This window comes from Petromyzon marinus, chromosome 8, assembly GCF_048934315.1.
Source record: "Petromyzon marinus isolate PM22_M1 ecotype Great Lakes invasive population chromosome 8, UKy_Petmar_22M1.pri1.0, whole genome shotgun sequence".
Classification (NCBI taxonomy): Eukaryota; Metazoa; Chordata; class Hyperoartia; order Petromyzontiformes; family Petromyzontidae; genus Petromyzon; species Petromyzon marinus.
Window position 1 is genome coordinate 17,470,700 of NC_133674.1, and position 27,593 is coordinate 17,498,292.

The 27,593-nt window shown below is 44.1% G+C and overlaps 1 protein-coding gene across 12 annotated transcripts in view; it reads right to left on the reverse strand.

Annotated features, from left to right (window-relative positions):
• Window positions 1–1,013: 1,013 nt before the first annotated feature.
• AAK1 (AP2 associated kinase 1) overlaps window positions 1,014–27,593 on the reverse strand; it is a 44,844-nt gene continuing 18,264 nt past the window's right edge. Inside the window, exons 9-20 of one of the 12 annotated variants that reach the window (XM_076065712.1) lie at window positions 27,403–27,482; window positions 26,518–26,681; window positions 23,463–23,743; window positions 22,037–22,183; window positions 20,726–20,940; window positions 19,306–19,445; window positions 18,846–19,019; window positions 18,309–18,413; window positions 17,480–17,581; window positions 17,000–17,107; window positions 15,163–15,216; window positions 1,014–7,481 (exon numbers count right to left, since the gene is read on the reverse strand). In XM_076065712.1, coding sequence (XP_075921827.1) covers window positions 6,250–7,481; window positions 15,163–15,216; window positions 17,000–17,107; window positions 17,480–17,581; window positions 18,309–18,413; window positions 18,846–19,019; window positions 19,306–19,445; window positions 20,726–20,940; window positions 22,037–22,183; window positions 23,463–23,743; window positions 26,518–26,681; window positions 27,403–27,482 — 2,802 coding nt within the window. In that variant the 3' untranslated portion in view covers window positions 1,014–6,249. Of the gene's footprint in view, window positions 7,482–8,171; window positions 11,847–15,162; window positions 15,217–16,999; window positions 17,108–17,479; window positions 17,582–18,308; window positions 18,414–18,845; window positions 19,020–19,305; window positions 19,446–20,725; window positions 20,941–22,036; window positions 22,187–23,462; window positions 23,744–26,517; window positions 26,682–27,402; window positions 27,483–27,593 lie in introns of those variants that run through there. The other 11 variants (XM_032949972.2, XM_032949971.2, XM_032949980.2 and 8 more) reach the window with 11 other exon arrangements.

Below are 27,593 nucleotides of genomic sequence, written 5' to 3' on the forward strand. Positions count from 1 at the left end.
GTCGTACTCGATTTATAAATTTTGTGGATTTACTCTCCAACACACCGGTGTGCTGTACTAGTAACGAATTGGCACGTTCTGTTTACGTGACAAACCTTACTAATTGACTATCGAGTGGTGGCGGGTTTAACGACACAGTTATTTAATTACGCGATCTTACCCAAAAAAAACTCGTATGGATAATATTGGTCGCGAAAGCCGACGTGTTAAACCACAGTAAGCTGTCTTACTTCAACGGAGGAGCAGCAAAACTACACAAACTCTCTCCTGAAGACCTCCCGTCGTGGCCGGTAGATCTCTCCGACATCGGCACTTCTTAGCTCTGTAAAAGTATTGCCATTATGCGCAAGAATGGTATAGCTTCAGTCGCAACCTCCAGACACCACCAGCATCAGAGAAGGAGAGACCTCCCACCATGCACACGGAGAATGCGGTGTGTTTTGGAATGGGGGGGGGGATAAGCAGGAAGGAGAATAAATAAAGAAAGATCACACAATTGAGCAAAAGCCAGGCCATAAGAAGACTTTGATGACAAAGAGAAAGTTACTTTTTTTGTTTAATATCACGTACAATCAATCATTGACGGGAAATTGTGTGTTGAATACATTATTCTCTTAAATGTTTTGGAATTAAAACAACACTTCGTTGCATTCTAGGAGGTGGAATGCTGAAAGGGAGACTGTCCACAGGCTTGATGTGAGGACTGGGTTTAAAGGGCTTCGGCAAAGCACTTCACTGCCCCCTCCTGACCATCGCTGCGATACAACTCTCGCGAGTTTGCTGCGCTTTTAAATCGACGACAATTAATTTCCACGATTCATGGCCACGGTATGAAAAACCGACAAGTCTCTCGTCGTATGCGTCCTCGCTTTGTGCGATTCCGTGCTGTACGTGCGGCTAACCTATTTCTCCCGAAAACAAAAACCGCAATATTGTGCGGTTTGAATTCACTCTGCAGTACATGCGGCTATGGCAGCGGGGGGGATCGGCAACCAAAACAACAAGAGGAGCAGTGATTTGTCTTTTTTTAATGCGGTAAAACAAAAAAATAACCCCGCAATATTTCACGAGCTGCAATGCACTGCGGTGAATAACGGTCACGAAGCGGTCCTTGAAAGCAGCGGTCCCCAACCCCACCGGGGCTACGCGGTTGGGCGTGGGGGCAGGCAGCGTTGTGTGCACTGCGCGTTGTGCGCAAGGCGACAGGCAGCTGTCTCTCGTGCGGTTTCGCTTTGTGCGCCCCCCTCCCTTTATTTTCGAACGCATCTACCGCACAGGAAGGGGGACCTGTAATCGATTTTTTGTGTAATGTGAACCATGTTGTTTGTATCGTTTTGTCCTTATTTCTATCGTTTGTTCCATTCGCTTAAGAGGTAACGTTGAGCAGCTTATTTATAAATTGCATACACTAACACGAACATATTTGTCATATATAAAAATGTAGGAAAGCAGCTCCGCTGTTTTCTGTTCACTGTAACAATTACTTTGGCTCGTTGTGTCGTGTCCAACAACTCACGAGTTCAATGTATAAGCACGTGACCATTTGTCATTCAACTGCTGGCTCAGCCTCCCACCGGGTCACCCGTCCCTTGCGAGTCATGCGGGTTTGTTTGACCATACTTCACCGCGATGGACGTTGTGAGCTGGCCAGAGGAGTTAAGCACGTGATCGAAAATGAGCAATTGGTAATAATGAAAATGATTGAATTTTTTTTTATTAACCGTGCGACTTATATTGCTGTCTGAGGGTTGCACGGTGCGAAGTATACAACACCAAATGCAGGTGTTTTTTTCAAGAGGCTGTTTTATTGACGTTTGCATTCAAGTAAAACAATACACGGTGAGCAATGTAAACCAAACAAACAGCTTCGCTTTTAACCCCACCAAACCTGCCCACTCATAAGGCACCAGTGCTTCATTACACACCACATCCATCTCACCTTATTTTGTCCACGTTGTACCCTACTTTTCTATCAACCCTAAATTATTTATGATTACATCCCCCCCCCCCCTCTGATCTTCGCACCTGATAGGCAGAGTGATGTCATCATCTTACTCTAAGGCCGAAAACAAGACTTCTCCATAATTCTGGCAAATCGCCTGATGAAGCTGGTTGTAATCACTAGCGAAACGTCGAACTCAAATTGTAAATGTTGTGGGTTTACGCTCCAACACATCGGTGTGCTGAAGTAGTCACTATTTGCCACGTTTTGTTCACGTGACAAACCTTACTAATGAGCTGTGTTGGATCGTAGTGGATTAACGGCAGATGTATATTTACGCCCACAAACCCAAAAACCTTCATTATGAATATCAAATCTATTAGAATTGTAGAAATATAGGGTACAATAATATTCTAGTATGGACGGGCGTACCCCGTGTACTTTTGTGGCAGTGCCCTAACACCGATAATAATCCCAACTCCCAAGCCAGCCTAGCAGCGTTCTGGAAAATATCGAATGTGATATCAAGCCCTGTAAGACGCTCAACTCTACACGAGGAACGCAATAACTATGCAAATGCATGAGCCTGAATATTACTCATGTGCTACTCGTACACTTTAACATCAGGGGCACTGTGCTGACCAGCCAAGTAACGTGCTTATACTAAATTACACTAAGTGTGCAGTGATGGTCTGATGGTACAACTCTGCTCGTAGAAGTTGTATATGGTAGAACTCCTCTTATCTGCGACGCCATTACTTGCGACTCCTATTATTCTGTGGAAGCCGTAGAACCTGCAAATAATTCTTATTTCATCTGCATCCACTATTCTTTCAATTATCCACGAATATCCATGGTTTTAACATCCTGCGTTGCAGAATAGTTCACAATCGTTTATACATATTTCACCGGATTTGTTTGGAAAATTGAGCCAATTGTCCGTGGGTCTTAACGGACCCTTTTTTCCCAGCATGCACTGAAGGAAAATGAAGTCGTAAAATCATAATCCGTGAATTTTTCGGATAAGTCGAGTTCACCGGCAAGTTAATCGTTTTATCCACCGTCCTTTTTGTGGCTAATTTGAATACACTCACAGCTATAACAGACAATAGGATCTACATCACGGCCGATGAGAGCAGGTATACTGTATATAAACGACAAAAGGCAAAGTTAGCGTTAGATGAGTGGTGTAGTCATCAGTTTTTTCAATGCCAAAGTTTATAGTTTGTCCCAAAGCTCAAGAGGAGAGCAGCAACTCAAAGTGTGCCAAGTTTGCGTAGACGCTTGTGAGCCAGGGTGCCACTGATTGTGCTTTCACAACACGATAAGGCTAACAATTCAACAGCAAACATTCACCGCAACCCAAAACGTATAAATAAAACACAGCCAAAAGTGTCTCGAAACAATGCCAACGTGCACACCCGTAGTCACGAATCGACACAATGCCATTAATAACCTGATGCAAATACATAACATCTTTGGAGAGAGACAAAAAATCCCACCAGGCCCAATTTTCATTCTTAAATACTGGTATCGAACCTATAAACCGTCATGTTGTGCCCATTGTTAACTTCCTGAATCCCTTTGAATTTCTCACTCTAAAAAAAAACATTTAGATCTCAGTGACACAATATTACCAGCCAATTAACCTCTTAAATACCATTTCAGAAATCGTAAAATACCGAGGATTAATTGCACTTCAGTGAGTCTAATATCTTCATCCAATGTGAGGAGACCCACACCCCTCTGCTAGTTGGTTCTGCATCAACAGCCATCACCCCCCCCCCCCCAATCCTTCCCATAGTATTTGAGGCTCTCATAATAATCCTTGGCGTTTCCTGAAGGCCAGTCGGCCGAAACGTCAAGATCCTTGTTTCCCCCAAGTGACGGTGAGAAAAATAACCAAACCGTATATATTTGTTTTACCGAAGTAGCAAATTTACACCGAAATTTTAAACTATACGTATATTTTTTTTACCAAAGTAGCAAATTTACACCGAAATTTTAAACTATACGGGGCCGCGGCCAACAGTGGGCAAAACTGCAAGCGTTACACGACGACATGAATTTTAGAGGCGGCACAAACTGAAGTCGGCATTCATCGCCGTGTACGGTTGCAAACCACATTCCCCCCGCAGCCTTTTGAGAGCCAAGGCAGCTGAACAACCACTGCTGTCACGAAACGAAACTTAATTAGCTGTGACGGGAACAACCACTCCTGTGAACGTTAATGCCACCCCCTCTTTCCAGGGCACGACTGCGAGCACGAATTCCCAACCTAAGGGAATTGGCTACTTCATAAAGTTGGATTTTTTTTTTCATGCACCGTGTTTATATTTAAATCTTGCTTAATTCGTTTCGAATGCAGGCACATGCAACTTTACGCATAAGTGTCAACCATAATTTGTTGGCGCTTGTAATTCCGTTACAGAGCGAGTATATCTCTACGTGCTGTTCTGTGTAGGGCACATACAATATTTTCATGCACATATAACAGCCCTAATGCCAATCCACTGCTGGACGAGATTCTCAATCACACCGTGCGGTTCATTGGGATTATTTGGCCATACTTCACCAAACTGGTTAGTGCATGTTGGTGGTGGGGGAGTATGTACGCGGAAGCACAGGCGCACAATACAACATCGGAGCTTGCTGCACTGGCCTCTGCTAACCACAAAATAGTACAGCCCTGTAGCTGCTTATTACAACCTAGCATGCATGGGTGGTCACCTATCCAAGTGCTATGCAGGCTCAAAACCCGGCTTAGCTTCCAAGATCTGGCAAAAGCCCGGTGCATTTCGGGCGATTCTGGTAAGAGGGTGATATTTTCACGTACCATCAAAATACTATATCTTTGTACGTACAGATTTTGTTTTTTTCAACATTCACCACATGAAATTACAAACGGACTTTGAGGATAATGTTTTGGAGTCTGCATTGCAGCAAGTGGCTCGAAGGCAGATATTTTTTTTCTGAAAGTCATTTTACTTGTAACAGCTCCGTTGCCATGCGCGTGCATCGCTTATCTATTTCGCCAACCCCTAAAGCAGAACTTGCACGTAGAGGACGCTGCATGCGACAGTAATCCGGCGCTTAGTCAAACTGCTAAAAAAAAATCGCCCGATGGTGCGGCGTAGCGCCAGCTTTGGGTTTTTGCTTCATTAGTGTAGATGAACGTCGCGGAAGTGTTATGCTATCTTCTTTGGTTCTTTCAGTGTTATACTAGATGGACTATAACTTCGGCCGTAATTTTAGCGGGAGCTCTGGTCTGGGGCTGATTTCCAGAAAATACTTCCATGATGAAATAAAGCCTTGCCCCTCACAATACGATAACACTTCATTCACACAGTGCTTGGAAAAAATGAGAACACACGCACTGCGTTATAATTTCTTTGGAACAGCTTATACCGCATGCACTTTGTCAAGTTAGGCTCAGAAGTGCATACATTTAAATACAAGGCAAACGTACTCTTAATTATAAAGTGTTTTGCAATGTGACGTATGCCTAGCAGCAAAACACGACGAGTGCCACACGAAACAGTGTTAGTTTGGGATACTCTAGTTGTTTTGACATTAGGCCTCATAAATTAATACACAAATACAGTGAAAACTACCGTCTCAAACGACGCAAATGTATACCCAAATGCGATGACTATTCATAGTTTTAAAGTGAGAATGCAACTGCACGGAAATGTGTACATTGGACAGGCAAGATATAAGCTTAAGATATGGAGACTGCAATGATTACGAGAACAGAGTTCTGTTTGTGTTTTGTGTGTGTGTATATTTTAAAGGGTTACATATTTCAACCATGCACAAAGGTTGAATTAAACTCCATTTCACTTAGTAAAATTAATCAGCCAGGTCTCCATCCTTCCCGTGTTGCGCGAGGCCAATCCACTTACAGAATGATTGATGGTGTTATGTGAAATGCACATGCTATGTGCAATCTGCTGCCGTATCGTCACCACTCCTACTCGTGGGCATGCCCATAATAACTTACGTGATTATTCCATCCTCAATAGCTTGAGTGAGGAAGCATGTTTTCTTTTATATGTTTAAGCCAGGAAATTAAAAAAAATCGGTGGCGCACATCTTTCGACCATAAACTCGCCTACCCACGAAGCATCAATTAGACAGCACATTCCGCTTTTTTTAACTTAAAATACTCGCCACACCTAACGTGCAAATTTCCAAAAGTGCCAATTGGGTTAATTTCACTAAGCGAACTATTTAAATCTCCCCGAGCCTTGCCCTCACCCGCCGCTCATGTTTTTCCTCCGTGTGGGCCGGCGCTGACGGGCGGCTCAGTCGCCCGCCGCAGGCTCTCCGCGCGCGTCGCGCTCCGACCGCCGAGACCCAGCGACCCCCACGACGGCGTCTCCACCGCCTCCGTCGCCACCGCCTCCGTCGTCTCCGCGGTGGTGGCGCGAGTAGCGCGCGAGCGCCTGCGGGCGGAACGGCTGCACGCTGACGCTGTCCAGCAGTGACGCAGGCGCGCGAGCCTTGACCGCCGGCGCCACCGCTACCGCCGCGTTCCTCGCCAGCTCCTCGCCGTGCGCCTGAGCTCGCGCCCGGAGGTCGGCGATGTCTGCGGAGAATTTCTGCGGGATCGTCCGTCGCTCGTGGCCGACGCTCGCGCCCTGCGCGGAGACGCCGCGGGTCGGGTCCTTCGCTTGTGCCGCGCTTCCTTCCTTCCCGACATCCCGCGGCCGAGCTGCTCCGTCGTCTGCCCTTCGGATTTGGACGGGCGAGTCGTGGGCGCTGGCTCGCGGCAGGCTCCCCCGAGTAGTCTTTTTTACAAAGGGAGCATTGCGGAAGACGTCGTCTTGCGCGGCGGGTTTAAAAGGAGCCTTGGAAAAGATGTCTTCCCTTTCTTGACCGATGGGAAACGGTGCCTCCGAAAACACATCGACCTCCGCTGCACCAGATGTAGTGTGGACTTGGGTGGCAGGATCACGAATTGTCGCAATATTGGCGATTACTTGGGTGGCAGGATCACGAATTGTGGCATTTCCCTCTTCAAAAATGACCACCGGATGCTGCTCTACTGGCCCTCCAGAGATGGAAACCGTTATGCTCGTAGTGTTTTTCTCTGTAGAAAAGCCAGCTCTCCCAGTTCCACCTCCGATGCTTGTTTCGGGAGTTTTACCCCTAAATTCCGTGGAAGCATCTAGGGGGGATGCATCATACGTCTCGCTTGTGTCTTCCTCTTTCTTCTCAGTGATTAAATTATCGGTGGTGGTGGTGCATGGGAGGTCAGAAGCCGCTGCGATGATTTTTTTCTCAAAGTCACTGCCATCATCGAGCAATGATGACGCAGCTTCCTTGTCGGCATATGTTGGCGTTCCGTAAACACCATACGCAACTTCGCCTGCGTTTTCTGGTTTCACCACGTCACTCCTGCTTTCTTGTACAGTGATATGGGGTACGTTAGCAGCTACCTTGTTCAAGTGCACTGCAGCCTGTGGTGTGTACTGTGAGTTTCCAACACTAACAGAACTCTTGGCCACAACATCCCAAGTCCTGGGATTAGTGCCTGCAATGGAATGAAAAAAGACAGCAATTTGTTAAATGACCTACCGTGCGCACATAACATAAAATCATCGTATTATAAAACATCAACGCTGTAATGAAATAATAATATAAAACTAGGTCGATATCGCAATATTGGCAATATAAAACATACGTAGTATATACACACAGCAATACAACGAGCATATTATATTGACTAGTTACACATACCGTTAATGTTGGGTTCATAAATGAGAAACGCAGCACGGTAAGCCTCTGTTACAACTCGTATGTAATGGACTCCTGAACACCAAAGCCGATTTTAATGATGGGACACACACAATGGAAACTTTTTGTTTTTAACCACAACCGTTGGTATGATTGTAACAAGAGATTTGTCTGTGTTCACACGTACTATGGGTGCTGTGTACAAACACTCCGAAAGGGAAATGATATGACCACAAGCAAAATAAAAGGACACCAAAGCCACGAAAAAACATTGACACTCAACTACAGAATGATGTGCATGTTCTCTCATCCTTACATTTTTTTCAGTTACAACCTCTTAAAACACAATCCTGGCAAGACATAAGAGAACATGAGAGCAATAATAATTATTGGGGGTTTTTTTGTTTGTTTTGTTTTCGGAAACATTTCCACGAAACACATGCGGGTGGGTTACCATGCGTTTGAAACACAGCATGTTCAAAATGCCTTGAAGTAACAGGAACTTTATTGATAAACAGCTTCAAGCACACAATTTTTTGTACATTTGATATAATAAAATCACCGCACGCCACCATCCGACGGTGGTAGCGAATTGCCTTTTACAGTAGCTTTTTGAAATGGCCGACTATAAACTGGCGTACACAATTTCACATTCACTACACATCACTCAAAGCAGCTAAGTGGGCTTCCTAATAATGAACCCTTCGTAATGGTTTTACACATCAGAATTCAGCAGTTACAACAATGCCTTGTTCAAGTCGGACAGACTTGCCTGGTACGCAAAAGCAAACAGTGAGCATGAGAACATTCATTTGGAGAGAACATTAATAACACTAAAATTAATACAGACAGGAGACGATCACTTGCGCCCCTGTAGACGCATGTGGCGAGGCGGATTTACAACTTTCTTGATTCAATTTTCCGATACAGTGCTTTACACAATCTCATAAAGTAGTCACGCAATAACAGACCCATTTAAGGATTCCAAGATTAAATCTTTTTTAAACAGAAAGGATTTTCAGAGCAATTGTCCATTATATGGGACAGGAGGTGGATTCCTTACACAAAACATTTCCAAGCAACTAATCATACTGTTGTTTTTTGTTGTAAAGATTGGGACTTAACACATCAACAATGTGCATTTAGGAAACCGCACGAAACTTTTTTCCTCCAAACACAACCGCGACAAGAGGGATAATAACATTTTCATTTCATGAAAATATACGGGAAGAAGGGAATGCTGCTAAAGAGGCAATGGAGTCATTCTCTTTCCTTTTGGACAAGAAAATCAAAGAGGTAACAGGAGAGAAAAAAGACCACACAAACGACCGGGAAAAGTTCAAAGAATGATAGACCAAATATTTTTGGGGGAATATCTGCTTTTTGCATAGTACATAACTAAAAATCGCACAATAACAAAAAATAATAAGAGGTAAACGTTTAAAATATGGCAAAAAATAACTTGATCCTGAAGCACATACAACTCAGAAGGAACAACAGCTTTGCATAGTAATCAAATGCTCAGCTCTTAACAGATTAACAAAATGAGGAAAACAGATGCGGATTAGACATGCTTCAGTCGAGCCACGTCAACACAGACACGGTGGAAGTGCCTCCTACGAGCACCAAGTTTCTTGTTTTTAAATGTTGCTTGGGGTAAAATATTTCACCATATAAATTTTTGGAGAAAAAAAATCTCAAAGTACAGCTTTCTGCCATAATCACTGTTGGTCTGGTAATGGTGAATCATTGAATGCGCAAATTGGACTTGGGAATGCGCCACGATACGATAAACAACACAGAATCGAGTATGTTGTACTGCACAACAGCACATTTTTTTGTTTAGACGCTGCACCTCAAACATGTTGGGATGCTGTCAAGCTCACATCGATTGGTCTCGCCAGGATTTGTTAAAATTACGGAATGAGTTTTTTTTTAGAGTCCAACTGACATTCAACGGCGTACGTAAAACACAGCCAATGCACCGTATTGAGTTTTGTAAAACGGGCAAAGTGACTGGTTTGCAATGATTAAACAGCTTTGAGAAAGGGGACTGAAAAAATAACAAAAAGACCAGCTGTATTCACTTTCACTTCACTTGTGTATTAAGAGTGAAAATGATTGCACCAAATGGGAAGGAACAGGTTTCTTAGATAGAATTACACGTGTAATTTTGGATTACAATCAAACATGCAACCTTTTCACAGAGGACAATTAAACGTCTTGTTCTACAATATAAGTCGCATCAAAAGAAGTCCCCCGTGGTTCGGAAAATCTCACGGTAACAAACTGAGAAATAAATTGCATCTTGTCACAGTATGTAAGCCTTTGATAATCTGTGGCTTTGTTGAAACGCATAGAATGCTTTACGCTGGGCATGTTTCATTCGTTTTTTTATGCAGGGGGCGATGATGATTTAGGGTTTGCAGAGGGAAATGTAAGATTATTCTGCATTGATGCAATGGCCTTTTAAAGTTAAAAATTTGCACCTGCTAGGGTTACACGTAAGCTGAGGACAAGCAGCATAAAACAGCGCTACATTGTGTAATTTAGCACAAAATGGAACACCTTAACAAGTCAAATTATATCCTCACCTACATAATGGTCCCAATTTAGAATGAAGTGTGTTCAAATTGGAATGCTTATAATAAACCAGATTCTAGCGGAAATGTTAAAATACATCAGGAATGGCGATGACTTAATTTCTGAACGATTTAAAACTTTTTAAGCAACAGCAACAACAAAATTGCTGCGCTGTATTGAAATTCAAGTGTTTAAATATTTTAAATGAAAGAAAAAAAACAGTCACAGAGTTTTGTGCGAGGCTTCACAATGTTCGATCCTGGGCAATTACCGTCTCAGGTTTGCTCAGTAATAGAGGCGTCTGTTTTCTCGTGCGCCGCCACACACACCACGTTTGTTCTGCGCACACAACGAATCGACGGCACGCACTTGTTGCTCCCCTTTGTGTGAAAAGAAACACAAAATAAAGAAAGCGTCAATTCTGCCTCGTGGACATCTAACGTATCCTGGTCACGTGGACAGTTTCCAAATTAAAAAAAAAATCCCCGTGAACTTCTATAGACAAGCGTGTGCAAGGAGAGAACATCGGAATGCGACCAAAACAGTCTTCTGAAGAACATGCCGCCGCCGCCGCCACCACCAAAGCGTGTACAACGTGTACAACCGTTCAGGTGGTGGCCTCAATGAAACTCGTCCACTTATTTCGATTCTCATCGCAATTTATTTTTGCAGTCGAATTCCACCTGTCAGGATGGTTCACTTTATCGTGCGATTTGTGTAAACAATATTTTTTTTTGCTGCGTAAAAGGTGCAGAGTGTTCGGTGTTGGTTAACGATTGAGAAAAAAAATTGTTGTTGCATTTGCAGTGTGGAATAATACGTAATTTATTTTTCTTTAAGCTTAATTAAATGGTTTAAACCTGTCACGAGCGACATGTAATTCCACAGAAAACTACATGTACATTTTAAAATGTTTATCTCAGGATCATCAGAAATAAACAAAAAAATCGAATCAGCAATATACATGGGTGCTACTACAATTGCTTCCAACAAGTATTACAAAATAGATAAAATGACAGCTGCGGTCCATTTAATCACAATCAAGTCTTCACAGGTTGGAAAAAATAATAATTTCTTACGTTCGAAATTGTGTGCAAAATTACTTCAAAGCCATATTTTTTTAAATAACCGGAAATAATCAGGCTTGGTAAAAAAAACCTGCAACCTAATTTCTAATTTTCAAAAATAACAGGAAAAGCTTCACAATCCACCAAAAAAAATAAACCACTCAGTTTCTCCTGTGAAAGGGAAAAACCATACCAAAGCAAAACAGGAAAAGTGATTTATGCCGCAACCATTTTAAAGCCAACGGACACTATACATTGCAAGAACCGAATGCACGCAGAGCAGTTGTTTTTTACACTAGGTCCCCCCCCCCCCCCCGGTTCTCTCCCACTGCCTCCAATTAAGCGGCAATTCTTTTGGTGAATCCCCACAACTCCCCCCGCCACACTGCAATGACAACAGCACGGCTAAAAGGGGGAGTAGAGGCACTGGCCGTTGAGTGCCGCCTGTTGCTGCCCAGGCCGCCGGAAGGCCGCCGGTTTTGCCATGCGCGAGGCGGCGTGACCAGCCAGCCCTGGAGGGGGGGGAGACAAAGCGCCGCCGCCCAATCAAAACCGTTCATCTCCCTCTCTGCGAGCCATGCACAACAACACCGCCGTGGTGCTGCCCTCAACCAAGAAGCCGTCACTCCTGTCCAAAAAGTAAACGATTCGTTGTCGGTTTGTAGCTCGCCGGAGGATGCGGGTTTTTGGGGGTTGCGCCGCGTGTTGTTCGGCATGATGTCCAACGTTTCAAATTCGCGTTCTTCGAGAACCGAAGAAACTCCCCAGCGCGTCTGGAGCAAAATGCCGGATGGACATCGTGCCGGACAGCGCGCTCGCTGCACAACGCGAAAACACACCGGAGGGCTCTCCAATGACATAACTGCGAAAAGTTATGCAGGAGTATGCCATCACCAGTTTGCCTTTCTGATCTTTGCAATTTATGAAACGTTGGACATGATACCGAACAACACTCGGCACAGCCCGAAAACCCGCATCCGGCGAACTATAAACCCACAACAATTGGAGTGTCATCAGTTTATCTTTAAGATCTTTACAACGAAGTCAAATGATAATTTAGTTTTTAACATCGTTTCCAATACTGATGGTAATTTTAAGATGCAAGCAAACATTTTTGTTCGACTAAAACGATTTAAAAGCAACACATTTCACCACTTATTGGCCGTCAGCCCAGTTAGTTATGCATGGTTAATTCCAGGTTAGTAATGCCATCAATAACATGTTAGTAGTGGTGAAAAATGTATAATGTATTAGAGATCGGAAGTCAATGGGCATGATTGTGACGATAAAATATGACGTTAAGCCTCTGGTGTAACCTGCTTTGGGGCGCATAAAGCTGTTACTTTCCATGTGCTAGTCTGACTTGCAGATTCACAGCTCCCACATTTACAGTTCTTGCAATGCAATTTGTTACCGTATACGAAGACCACTGTATTAATATACATTATAAGTAGGCAAGGCAATGGAATAACGGAAAATAGGCAGGTATATATCAGACATGTCTGCCGCTTTCAGCAGTGTTAAAACTTTATAAAACTCAGACCAAGCCTGACCTATAAACTAAGTTTTTGTCTGATGTGCAAAAAAAGTACAAATTGTTCTTTTATGAGAACCATTACTTGACAATGCTGAAAAGGTCATACATTCTCAAGCAGGTGGTCAATTTTCGTGACTTGCTAAACATTTGTTCGTGCCGCGCCTGCAGATCGACAGCAAGCGAGCATAACAGAAGCTCATGCTCCATCCATGTCGTGCCAGGCGCATGCATTTGTAGTGTAGGAGGATATTAGTTGAAAGAAGCACCTTCTGTAGGGGAGCAACTGCAAGATAATTCGTTTGACCACTGTCTGCTAGACTCGTATTTCGTTAAGATCCAGTATGTTGGTTAAATAGTTTTTCTTAGTTATATGGTTTGGAAATAAAAATCAAGAGTTCAACATTCGCACAAGGAGTTTTACTTCTACAGTAGAGCACAAGGAGGGAAGTTAGCACACTACTTACAAATCGGTACATACAAAGTTTACAGCTCATTGACAAATCACAAACTAAGGGGAGTTAGGGGAGGGGGGTGGAGGGCAACAAGATATTGCATGGTTAAGAATAAACATGATATACAATCTCAAACAGTCGTGTCATCAACCTTTTCCGGTGAGGCTTCCCACACATTTCTCATGAATTCACATCGCATTATAATATTCACTTTTAAAACTGTGTTAATTTCAATGTGTTATCATTTTCCATCCAATTTTTTCATGCGAGTGAGACCATTCCCAGAAGCAGGATCCTTGTACGTTCACATTTTGCTTTGATAATTCTAGAGATTTTCCAAAAAGACATTTCAATATTACATATTATTTGAGTCGGGCTGTGGGTGTGCTCGTTTCATAAGTCTTTGAAATGAATTTTTACGTTTATGAGGAATATGAATTGTGTATGCACTTAATCCAAATTATTTTCTTACACTTTGGCACGTGTTGTATAAATAAGGAAATTTATGCTATATGTCAGTCAGTATAAGTATTTAACTTGGAACACAGTTATTTATTTTCTCAATCCCTTGCTCATTGTTTCACAGTTTGTCAGCAGCGCACGCTTAATACAGCACAGTATATAGTTCTCTCTTTCGTCTTGTTTGCAGAAAAAAAAACTATATCGCGTAATTACATCTGACACCCAAAAGTAATACGAATATTTAAGCTTAATATCATGACGTCCAACACCACTTAAATAATTCACAAACACTGCTACTACTAATCATTAACTATATATAACAATTGTCTGCTCTATATCAATTTACCCTATGTCTCATATACATTCTCATCTACACACAGCTGCAATCAACGCCGGTGGAATTAAATTAAAAGCCCCCTCCGAGCGACCGCACGCGCAATACTAGGGAAGCAGGAACGGGAAAAGGCTGATGAGTCTCAAGGTCCCGAATAGCTAACGTCTACATGGCTCGAATGTCACAGCAATAAAATGGCAATGATGACGACAAATGTGGCGTTCACACCAGGAATACAGCAGGAAAGAAGATACTGCAAGGAAGGGAGAGAGACTAGAGGAGAGCCCATGTTCGATGCTTGTGCATCTAAAGTACTGCGATGAGTAGTGCAGCTGCGCCCAGTTCACACAGAGCTTTGCCCTTTATTTTGATGGTCGCTCCACAATTTGAAGGTCCCCCCCCCCGCCACCCTGGTACACAGTCTTTTAGTCTTCATGCACGGAGTTCTCGCGTGGGGAGGAGGAAGGGGAGCAAGGGAAGAAAGAGGAGGATGCTTTGGAGCTATGCAGCAGATTTCAACACCGGTATAGCCACAGTATTTAGCAAATGCATTTCAGCTCAGTGCTCATCGCATCATGTTCCATAAACGTACCATCCAAATTTTCCTATAGCGGAATATCATCAACAATCGGCTGCATGGGTAAATAGTTTGGCCATTGTTTTTTTTCCATCACTTATTTCAATTATCATTCAGTGCAGTACGAATACCGACGCTAACCACTGACAATCAAATCAGAATCTTTAGGCTGGAGAAATCCGATGAGCTACGAAGCTCTTTTTCACAGATGTCCAGTACGGGCGGGGTCAGCAAGATACATGGGGCGCGGGGAGGTCAGCAACTGGACTTCAATGCTGTTGAGTAGCAGTACAAAGTGGTTCGGCTGTTTGGGTTCAGTATGGCTGCGACGGCACTGCCGAGTGCACAAGAGGGAGGGGCGAGCGAGCGAGAGGAGGGAGATTGGCAGCAGGGAAGCCAGCAGTGGGATTCAGAGCTCTTCTCTTTCAGAGGTCTATCAGCTGGTCCACCAGAACCAGGGGCCTACCTAGGCTGGGCATCCCACCCTCCGCTGAGCCCTCACTGCTGTTCCGCGAATGGCCTGCACGCACGCACGCGCACATGCGCACACACGAACAGAGAGAAATCGTGAAACATTTACATAAATTCATCGTGTGGAACAATATATCGGTTACACTCTTGCAACAAGAATCCCTCTGCTTACAGGTTCATGGGTTGCAATAGTTTCTGATGTTCCTGGCTCATGTTTGGTGTTTTGGCATTGGCTATGTTTCTACTAAGGAAATGAGCTATTATGCACATATGCACATTATGCACATATGAACAGCAACCACGTGCCTTTATGCAGACACTTGTCTCATTCAAAAATTTCAATGGACCTTACCCAAAATAAAATTGACTGCAAGCATAAAGACGGATTGGTTTGCATTAGGTAGCAATTCAAAGTTTACAAAAATATGCTGTCTTCTGAATTTTAGACATTTGCGAACCGTAAATATGACTCTCCATTGAGCTTGGTAGGATCTGTTTGTTCAATTCGGCCACATCTATGAAAACAGCCATTGTCGTATGAGAGGACTTGTCAATTGAACAGATACGTTTGTCAATTAAGAGAAATTTAATTGCTTGAGTGGCAATTTTTTTTTACGTAACATTGCAAAAGAAAGTTAATGATAACAAAGACAGGAAGCATTATTTTGTGCGGTATCTCTCAAAATATGCATGCCCGGTCTTCCTAAAAAATATTGTTTTATATCAAAAAGTGGTTTACCTGGTCATGTACACATTTATATAGATGTAACATTAAACATGCATTTGCATGGACCGGGGAAGCTATATAAACAGAAGCAAGCACGATTACTTTACTCTCCAAATAAAGGATAAGCAAGGTTTCGGTCTATGTACAATTTAATTATAACAAAACACGAGGGCTTGTGTTAAATGTAAATTGAGTGCAGTGGCGCGATTAAATAACTTGCGGATGTGTGGTTTGTGAACTGCTAAAACAGTCGAATTAGGTCAAACATGGTTTAGAATATTTGCTTAAGTGAAATGCAGGAAGTTATCAAGAACAATCAAGACCAACACTTTGCACCATCGCCAATCCAAGCTGAGCTTAAACGTATTTCATTGTTCTTGTTGCCAGCGTTGCCAGATCGTGCAACTTTGCGTACAATTTGGTTTTCTTTAACGCTGTTGTGAATTGTGATTTTTAAAAAATACAACCTTTAAAAAAATGCGCGCTCTATCCTGGCAAAATGGGCATTTTGGCCTGCCATGGCCAGAAATTTGAATATTTTTCACCTCCGGAAAACTGCTTGTGACCTTCATCATGCAACTCGGAATGCAGGCAGAGAAGAAGTGAGCTAGAATGTGCATATACTTCTTCTAAACTTTGTCTAACAGGCTTGGATGTACTCAACAAACGACACCGCACTCTTGATGGATTGGGATTGAGCAATTACTTAAGACATATAATACTTTAACACATTAAACCAACAAGAAAATGCATGCATAAGTTGAACGTCAAAACATTCCACAAACTATGAAGGTAAACATACAAACTGTATGTTTATCAGAAAAGGTCATTGACTACAACTTTAAATCGACCAAATGGAAGCTATTCTCTGGTTTAGAATATTTTAATAACTTTGCCCCTTAAGTTCTCAGCAACCAATTAATAAAACCAGAGTATAGCTGGCAGTTAACACCGAGTTCATATTGGCAGTGGGAAAACAAATATTTCATTATAGGACACAAACACAGTGACGTTCTCAGTGTTTCACCGAGTAATGTTCTCAAAAACATGCGAAAAATTGATGCTTCAAAGGACATTATATATACTCTGAAGTCCACATACTTACTGGGCGAGCTCTTTCTGGGAACGAGAGGAATAGGATCAAATTCATCGTCTTTAGGCTCTGCTGCCTCCTGGTCAGACTTAATGCTAGCCGGCAGGGAGTTAGCCTCCCCTACAGCACATTGCAGTGATGCAAATCCCACCGATCCAGCAGAAGACAGGAGCAGAGAGAAGAAATCGAATTTCAAACGAACCGTCGAAAGATCAAACACAAAATGTGAGCGGCAAAATGTGTCAAGGCAATGTAAAATCTAGAATGTGAAATTAACAATCCCTGCAGTAAAAACACACGCTGTTTTGTGTTTAGCAATATCCTATTCAGTAGATAGTATTCGCCTGCGTGTTCGTATAAAAGCGTTAGTATTTCAAAGGCTGTTAAAGCAGAGTGGAATGCTTGAATTATAAAACTCAAAGTTAAACATTAACTTTTTAAATGAAATATATTAGCAAAAATAAAAACCCATCTGTGTTAGTAATGTGTTACCATGCATACTCTCGCCAGGGCTGCCAAATGGGTCTGACGAAGGCAGCAGATCAGGAAGCAAGAGGGAAGGCTCTGGAGATTTTAGGCCTTGGATCAGTTTTTCTATGGAAAAAGCAGCCAGCCAGAGACGGCACATGAGTAAAGCATACACAGTTGTAAAGGGCCATAGATGGAATTCTGAGTGACCAACCATGCCATTTTTATCCGAAACTTACATACTCATCCCAATCGTCAGTAACATTATGCGTTCTTGTAGGCACAATGATGCCACCTACTGCCAAGAAAGGGACTTGGTAGCTAAACTGGAATTATTTTTTCAGGATGTAAATTGCCTAGATGCATTTTATTGAATTCGATTGAATAATGATACTTTGATCGTGATCACCTTCGAACTAGGTGGCTAATATGCTCTGGTTGCCGAACAACAAATTATAAAGTCGCACTCATTACACACAAAGTGCTTGTCATAACATGAACCGAGAAAACCTTGCTAGCGCTTCAAGGAGCATAAACCATCAAGCAGACTCCAGTCATCCCAGCAGCAGCTTCTGGCTAACCATCGAACAAATACGGTCACTGTATCGTGCGCTTTGAGATGCGTTTCCACGGTCATCTGGAATGTTCTTTCGTCCAATATTAAGAAAGCCACTTGAGCTATGCACTTTTAAATCTGAACTGAAAACCCATTTCTCTAGAACTGCTTTTTTGTTTAGTTTGTCGTCTTGTTCCCCCACACCTCCTATTCAGCACGGTTGGCTACACGTACGGTGCGAAAGAAGTTCAACATACATACGTAGCTGATGTGAGATTCCCCCTTGGTGACTGTTACCTGGATGGTCGGAGTCTGGCAGCGGAGAGAAAGGGTCGGGGGCATCAGCGAATGCAGGGGGAGGAGGGAGCGGAAGGAGAAGGGACAGCTCTGGCACTTCTCTGTCTGCGCATAGAGAGCCAGAGACAAGGAAATAAAATGATAGACAAGGAGGTTGAAAGATGGTGATAATTACAGCAGCAGCAGGAAACAGGAGCATTTGGTAATGAGCGTGTGGGTACAGTAAACCATGAGAGCGCAAGTCAACGTATGACTCATGCAGCAGCAGCAGCAACAAAAAACCTACGTCAATACTTGAAAGGGAACTCGTGACTATGTAGTGCGTTTTCTACTACCTGGTCTAAATTTAGTGCCGTATTGGATGACTGGCGAAAAATGTTCCTGAACATCACTGAATGCACATTTGTGAGATAACAGTGTTACACATGATTACTTTACACACAGCGTCAAGACTTTTTTTTTAATGCCTTCAGGCGGACAACAAAAAAAACAAGTTTGGCTACCTCATTATTCCTGAGTATCGAGGGTGCACAGTACCTGCTTTGGAAACAAAGGGCACGGCACCGAAAATGTCGGTCTGTGCCGGAGCTTGCTGCGTGGCCACCTGCCCTGTGGTCGTTGGCGGGTGTTGAACCTGCACCTTGGTCTGGGGAGCCTGTAGGCCAGGAATCAGGCTATCGACAGGGGTCCGTGCGCCTTCCTCCTTGTTTCCTGCGAGATAAAACGATCGACTCAAGTACGGGCCTAAGATTCTGTCATGGAGTTGCCCATGGAGTACTGTTCACAGGCATCTTTTCAACGCGACTCTATTTAACAACACCCACACCAGCTTCAATTACACAACACCCCATCAAAAACACTGATCTGTAAAAGCAATTGCGTTGGTTTTTTTTGTTCCTCCCAGTTCAAAAAGACAACCTCCACCAACTCGCACTCGTAAAGACGTCGTTGCACTGCGTAAGGAGAGGGGGGGGGGGGACTGGTGAGGGCACGTTACCCGCAAGGCGCTCAGACGAGAGGGAGGTGAAGTCGTCCCCAAAAGGATTCCAGGTGGTGAGGTCCGGGGCGTTGGCAGCACACCGGCTAACATCCTGCTGCGACGAGCGTGGGGATCCTGACGGGGTGGTGCTTGCAGATCTGTGCAGGCAAACAATTTCGCCACGCCAAGGTTAAAATACAAATGATGACTCAAAGTCGAACTGGGACTGCGGGCAATTTCAGGAAACGTTCAGTAATTCGTACACAACTACAATGAGGGATTGTGGTACCCTCAGCAGACCTCACGAGGAAAGGCACTTTAAGGGTACAGATTTCCAAACGTTTCAGATTGTTTGATGCTCTCTTGTGTATTTGTATTGACTTTTATTTAAAAAAAACTACTTCTGGGCTGAATGAATTCAGTCGAATGTTGATTTTTTTTCAGATGAAAGCAATTGTTTTGTTGCACAATAATTGTATTAAGGGAAATAGGTTAGAATTTATTTAATTTGTGTAATTTTAGATGTTGGAAATTTTCCAGCCAACTGACTCAACATAATTAAATTATACAAATGGATATGCATGGAAAGTACGTTGTACATACTCAGCCCTTTGTAATATCCACTGCTGGATGAGGGTCTCCATATTATTTGACTATACCTTACCATGCTGTACAGTGTGGGTTAGTGAAGTCAAAGAAGCATAGATTTGGGAGCAAATACAACATCACATTTTTCTGCCTACTGCATCATCCCTAAAGTTTGTCATATTTTATACATATTTCCAAACGAATGACACTTTACAAAATGTACTCTCTCATATTATTCTCCGCTCATATACACCAACCTCACACTACTGTAACAAGACAAAAATGCCATTATAGCCTGAACAGACTTTTGGGGAAAGTGCTGTTAGAGAGCACCTATTAAGGCTGACACGGCACACGAGGAGGTGGGCGGCCAGCACGACACCCGATCGCCTTTCTCTCCCCAGTGGTGATGTTTACACAACACACCAGGTACTCATTTTAACACGAGTTGACCTAGGGGAGGCCCCGGACTGGTTAAGATAATCGTCGCTGGTGTTAAGCCGTGAGCAGGAATTGAACTCGGGTCACCGGGTTCATAGCGCAGCGCGTTAACCGCTACACTACCGCATGCATACACACGTTTGTATGTAGGTGTGCATGTTGAACGTCTGTCGTACCTTACATAGCACACCATGCAAATCAAGAGGTACGGGGAAAGGACAACAAACTAAACTCATTAACTGCTTTTTGTCCTTCCCCCCACACCTCCAATTATCACAGATTGCTACGTACGGTGCAAAAATTCAACATACACACATATCTAGAGCTGAACTTGAATAATCTCATAACAGACACGCATATATATATACACAGTTCAAGTCACACCGTCCACTCGACTCAACCTGCTCACTTGGACTTGTTGAGCGAGGCTTGCGCGGCGGCGGCCGCCATGACCTGCGTGGAGCGGCTGGCCGGCACGCCGTACACGGAGCTGTAGGTCACGTCGCTCAGGATGCGACGGTGGCCGCTCGCTCGCTGCGCCTTGGGGGACGAGGGCGGCGTTACCGACAGCAGCCGGGGACCCTGCTGCTGGCTTGCCTGGGCCGGATGATGCATCTGAGCCAGCTGATGGGGGGAGCGCGAGTAGGGAAAAGGAGAGCGAATGAGTCATCTGCGCAGCGATATTAGCATTATAATGGTAGGTGAGAGGACGAGAGAGAGTGTGAGAGCACGAGAGAGAGAGAGAGATCACCGTCACTGCGGGGCTTAAAACGAGCTTCGGAGGATGATAATCTGAGGTCACATCAGTGCAGGCCCGCACAGTTTTCAGAATACATCAGAATTGTCCCCACAGCCCGTGCTAATTTACCGTGCAGCGACAGCTCTCAAGCTGGGGTATGAATCATCTGTCTAAAATGTGTGGCGCTTTGTTCTTACACCCTTTTCATACGACGATATTTTCTTCCAACTAAGTGCTCGCAATTATTTTCCTCACGTATCGTATTTTATAATGACTGGTTTACATCATGCTGCAGATATATAGAATTTTAAAAAGAGTGGCCTTTGATTAAAATAGTTTTGGTTAAACAATGTATGTTTTTTGGTTGCAATTGCTCGAAGAAAACACAACCAATTTGATAAAAGACATGAGAAAAAAATTACTCAATCCTGAGCTATAAGGAATGTATTCATATTGGCGACCCTTTGTTCCCTCACTCTAATAGGCAGTAATGTTGAAGTGTGGTGGGAGAAGTTACAGATTAGATACACACGACAGTACCTGAACTTCGACCTTGGAAAAAGTAATACTCACACGACTGTTCACAGCAGGGTGAATTTGATTCCCGGCCACAGTTAACATCAGCACCTCCGATCAGCACGATTAACTACGTACGGTGCAAAACAAGTTCTGCATACGTACGAGAGATATCTGAACCAACCTCTCCACTCCACCTCCCGTCCTTTACCAACCCACACATCCAGCATGGTCAAGTATGGTCAAACAACAAACACGACCGATACGGCATAGGGAGGCCTGCATCGAGTAATACATTCGCAATGGGCTGCACATTTTTACTCGTACCATTGTTGCTCCTGGGTACCATTTTGTGTGCTCCCTTTATAATAGCTAAGTGCAGTAGTTTGTAGCGATGCAGAAGAGTGCCACACAGTATACACCACACTCTGCACATCTGCCGTTGTGTGTGGCAGCCACACTCACCATAGCCTGCTGCTGCGCTGCCTGCTGTTGAGCCGCCTGTTGCATGACGGCACACTGCTGCATGTACAGTTGCTGTTGGAGCAACATTTGCTGCTGTTGCTGCTGCAAGAGGAACTGCTGCTGCTGCTGCGGATGCATGGCCTGGAGCTGCTGTGAGTGGACAGCACACAGAGGTAACACGCGCTTAAAATTATTTGGCTGCTAAAAATGTCCACGTGATATGCCACTTCATTAAGCTATTATTTGTGGCCAGGTCTCTTTTGAAAAAGAAGCTAATAACTCAGTGGGCTTTAACTGGTAAAATAAAAATAGTTTGATTTTATTTGTATTGTTTTTAGTGACTTATGATTTCTCCAGTATAAATATCCTGATTCTGAGGTACACGCGCAACCATTTGTTGTCCGGTAAGAGGTAATGGAGGGTGAAGCTGCGGCGCAGTTGCCTTATACTCCGTGCTATAATCCTGCCATCCCGCGTTCGATTCAATACCATTGCTAACATTAGCGACCGGTGATATCTCATTACTCATCCTGGGCCGTTCCCCCCCCCTCCTCACCCCCTAGTTCACAAACTTGTACTGACCAGCAAGATGTACGGTCAATCGACCTCATGTCCAGAATGGCGTGGGAGCCCTCGTTCAGCAGAAGATTGATAGTGGGCTGTATATTATTTATTGTGACATTCAGAGGAAACTATTTCCACTGGGCATTATGACTATGCAGCTCCTAGTCATTAACCGGGACACAACACTTCCGTTGAAATTCAGTTCTTACTCGTTGAAATTAATGGTGCGTTAAAAGCTAATAAAACATCTGTACATCACTGCACTTTCAAAATATTACGTGATTGTAAAAGCAATAAAAACGGTATGCGTGTATTTGTGCGCATGCAGTGTTGGGTAACTCGTCACTTTTCACCTTCTTAAATGCAGCGTTATTTGTAAAGGGAAGCCACGTGGAAAACATGTTTAATCAACTAATAGTTTAATTCCATTATTATACCCAGCATGTAAAAGTCAATATCTAGGTTACAAGTTACAATCAATATGTTGTAAAAGAGCATGGTGATTTTTTTTTATATGCGCATTGCAGTTTTACTCATGATAACTTGTTGGCAATTTAGCAGGTGGATTCACATAACTGACTTTCGTTTTACGACTGCATTATTCACAATTAATTAACTTTTTACGTGTTGAATGTATAAATGCAAATGCTTGCATTCTTTACAGCATAAAAAAGTGCTAGAAAAAATAATTCTGTAAAATCCCTAAAAAAGCCACTTTAACCCATCTCCAATGTTTAATTTACACAGCTATGCCAACTCATGTTTTAGTTTTTCCTTGAAAAAATATATAAAATTCAGCACAGCTATAATGTATTATCATTACACCTAACAGCTTTTCCCAGAATTCAAGAAAACCTCGAACCTGTTGGGCTTGAGCTTGAATCATCTGCTGCTGCTGCAGGTAGGCCTGTTGTAGTTGCTGCTGTTGGATCAGCTGCTGTTGTTGCAGGAGCTGTTGCTGCTGCTGAATCTGGACCTGCTGAGCTTGCTGAACAGGCTGTGCGGGTTGAGCCGGCTGTGAGTTCTGTGCTGTCAGCTGCTGCTGCTGTCCGTTTGGCGGCATCGCCGGCTGAGGCTGGGCTGCTGCCGGAGGAGCCGTTTGGCTCGCGGTCGCATTGGACGAGTTGGTCACCGGCATGGACGCTAACAACACGAACGCGCACCGGTCAGGTGCAGCAGAAGCAGAGCACTCGTCAACCTTTCCCCCCCCCCCCCCCGCGACGTATTAGAGTCAAGTGTGGGTGTGTACGGCGAGTGAGGGTTGCCACCTCTTGAGGCGCAAGTAAAACCAGGACATATCACGGGACGAAGAATATCTCACAATGCCGAAATAGGGGAGAGCTACACGTAAATACGTTGTCTTGAGTGGGGTAATCATTACGCCATTGACAAAAACCGAGACTTTTAATGTCCTGGGAAAACTTTCAGATTTCCTAGGATGGCCACCTCGAAGGGAGGACACAATTCTAGAAAAACCATTACAGGTGGCAACCGGGTCGCTGAGAGTGCACGGCAGTATCTACCCTCCAGTGAGCTCCCTTCCTGTCCCTGGTCAAACTGAAGCAGCCACAGTGTCCCTGCCTCCTCACCTGCTCACACCCTGGACAGTGTCTGGCTGCTGAAGTACTCAAGCTAAACCGGGTCATCCCAACAAATATCGGTGATGCCACCAGATCTCTCGTCAAGGAGCATAAACCAATCACACGAACTCCGTTCATCCTCGCAGCGGCTTTTGGCGAGCCATCGGACAAAGACGGTCAGTGCATCGCGCACTTTCAGACATGCTTCTGCAGCCATCTGGAACGCTCCTTCCTTCTGATATTAAGAAGCCACTGGAGCTATACACTTAAATCTCGATTGAAAACAAATTTATTCAGAACCAGTGAGGGAAAAAAGTATTTGATCCCCTGCTGATTTTGTACGTTTGCCCACTGACAAAGAAATGATCAGTCTATAATTTTAATGGTAGGATTATTTGAACAGTGAGAGACAGAATAACAACAAAATCCAGAAAAACGCATGTCAAAAATGTTATAAATTGATTTGCATTTTAATGAGGGAAACAAGTATTTGACCCCCTCTCAATCAGAAAGATTTCTGGCTCCCAGGTGTCTTTTATACAGGTAACGAGCTGAGATTAGGAGCACACTCTTAAAGGGAGTGCTCCTAATCTCAGCTTGTTACCTGTATAAAAGACACCTGTCCACAGAAGCAATAAATCAATCAGATTCCAAACTATCCACCATGGCCAAGACCAAAGAGCTCTCCAAGGATGTCAGGGACAAGATTGTAGACCTACACAAGGCTGGAATGGGCTAGAAGACCATTGCCAAGCAGCTTGGTGGGAAGGTGACAACAGTTGGTGCGATTATTCACAAATGGAAGAAACACAAAAGAACTGTTAATCTCCCTCGGCCTGGGGCTCCATGCAAGATCTCACCTCGTGGAGTTGCAATGATCATGAGAACGGTGAGGAATCAGACCATAACTACGGAGGATCTTGTAAATGATCTCAAGGCAGCTGGGACCATAGTCACCAAGAAAACAATTGGTAACACACTACGCCGTGAAGGACTGAAATCCTGCAGCGCCCAAAGGGCCCCCTGCTCAAGAAAGCACATATACATGCCCGTCTGAAGTTTGCCAATGAACATCTGAATGATTCAGAGGACAACTGGGTGAAAGTGTTGTGGTCAGATGAGACCAAAATGGAGCTATCTGGCATCAACTCAACTCGCCGTGTTTGTAGGAGGAGGAATGCTGCCTATGACCCCAAGAACACCATCCCCACCGTCAAACATGGAGGTGGAAACATGTTTTGGGGGTGTTTTTCTGCTAAGGGGACAGGACAACTTCACCGCATCAAAGGAACAATGGACGGGGCCATATACCATCAAATCTTGGGTGAGAACCTCCTTCCCTCAGCCAGGGCATTGAAAATGGGTCGTGGATGGGTATTCCAGCATGACAATGACTCAAAACACACGGCCAAGGCAACAAAGGAGTGGCTCAAGAAGAAGCACATTAAGGTCCTGGAGTGGCCTAGCCAGTCTCCAGACCTTAATCCCATAGAAAATCTGTGGAGGGAGCTGAAGGTTCGAGTTGCCAAACATTAGCCTCGAAACCTTAATGACTTGGAGAAGATCTGCAGAGTGGGACAAAATCCCTCCTGAGATGTGTGCAAACCTGGTGGCCAACTACAAGAAACGTCTGACCTCTGTGATTGCCAACAAGGGTTTTGCCACCAAGTACTAAGTCATGTTTTGCAGAGGGGTCAAATACTTATTTCCCTCATTAAAATGCAAATCAATATATAACATTTTTGACATGCGTTTTTCTGGATTTTTTTGTTGTTATTCTGTCTCTCACTATTCAAATAAACCTACCATTAAAATTATAGACTGATCATTTCTTTGTCAGTGGGCAAACGTACAAAATCAGCAGGGGATCAAATACTTTTTTCCCTCACTGTATTTTTTGTGGTTAGTTAGTTGTCATTCCCCCGCACCTCCAATTAACACGGTTGGCAACGTTCTGTGCTAAAGAAGTTCAACATAGCCACTTGAAGATGTTTTTCTTGTTCGTGTTTTTGTTTTTTTTGTTTGTTGTGGTTGCACCCGATTCAAGAGCCGAATGGCTCACAGGGCTATACCAAAATAAACTGAACTGAATAAACTGAACTGAACATACATACATACTTACATACAAATCTCAAGATCGCGACTTTTCTTCTACAAGATCCCACAGCAATTCAACGGTTGACACCTGGGACCTTCAAAGTCTGCTCTTACAGTATCAACCAACTAATGCAATTTTACATCCCCCCCCCCCCAATCCCCCTATCTTGAGTGGCACCCTTCATTGATGACCCCCCCCCCCCGTATAGACACTGTGCCCGAGCATCACAATCTGCTTACCTGGCTGGGTGGCGACGGCAGCGGCGGTTGCCACAGGCCTCTTCCTGGGCGTGGAGACTGCCTGCAGGGGCAGGATGCCCACCGCACCGGGATTTGTCTGCCCTGCCTTAGGCCTTTGTCGTGGGGCAATCGACGTTTCAGTGGGGCCAACCGTTTCAGTGAGTCTGTGTGAAATCGGGTGTGGAAATGTTAGTGGGTAAACTGTCGGGCGAACGGTCAACAACGCTTAAGACGGCGTGTAATGGGCCAAGGATCACCAGATTGCTGGCTACAGATGTGGCTGCTTAGGCTACATGGTGTAGTCGATGATTGTGCAATTACCCGATTTGAATGTTCGAGTACGCGCACGAATTGAGCTCCAATGCTTGCCATGATTTGTTAATCATTTTAAAAATCTTGCAAGCGACCAGCTCACCATGTAGCTCTTTGGCAAACCACTGCCATATGAGGGCCTTCCCCACACGCTGCGGGTCGTGGGGGTTATTTGACCGTACGTCCCCACCCTGGTCAGTGCAGGTTGGTGAAAGCGGGCAGCATAAACATTGGCGCACAGTACAACGGATTTTGCTGCACAGCCCAATGATGACAATGTCGCCTTGCAGCAGCCTACAATACTTGTTTTATGCACGGTGGTCATCCAGGCAGGCACTGTGCAAGCTCAACCCCTCCCCCACCCCTCCTGGAGGCATTATTCAGCGATGTTCTGCGCGATCTGAAGATATCGGGTGTATTCCAGGTAATTTGATCAAAATCGCATATATATCCAACCATAATGATAACCCAGAACAGATGCGTAACTACAGTCAATCGAATTAAATGGGGACCATGGACTGAAGACGACTGCATTTTGTACGAGAAATCAGATTAGAAAGAAAGAAAACTCACTTGGTTTTGGACTGTGTCTTCCTGGCAGCAGCTTCACTCGCTTTCAGTGGCTCCGGCAATTTATTGGGAAGGGACAGGCCCTGCAAACGACCACGCGCAGTCAAACCAACGGCACTGTTCAGTCACTCGATCTCAGTGACCACTGTGAGTTTTGTTGCCCTTTAATAGTCTATCTCAAACGAAGAACCTTT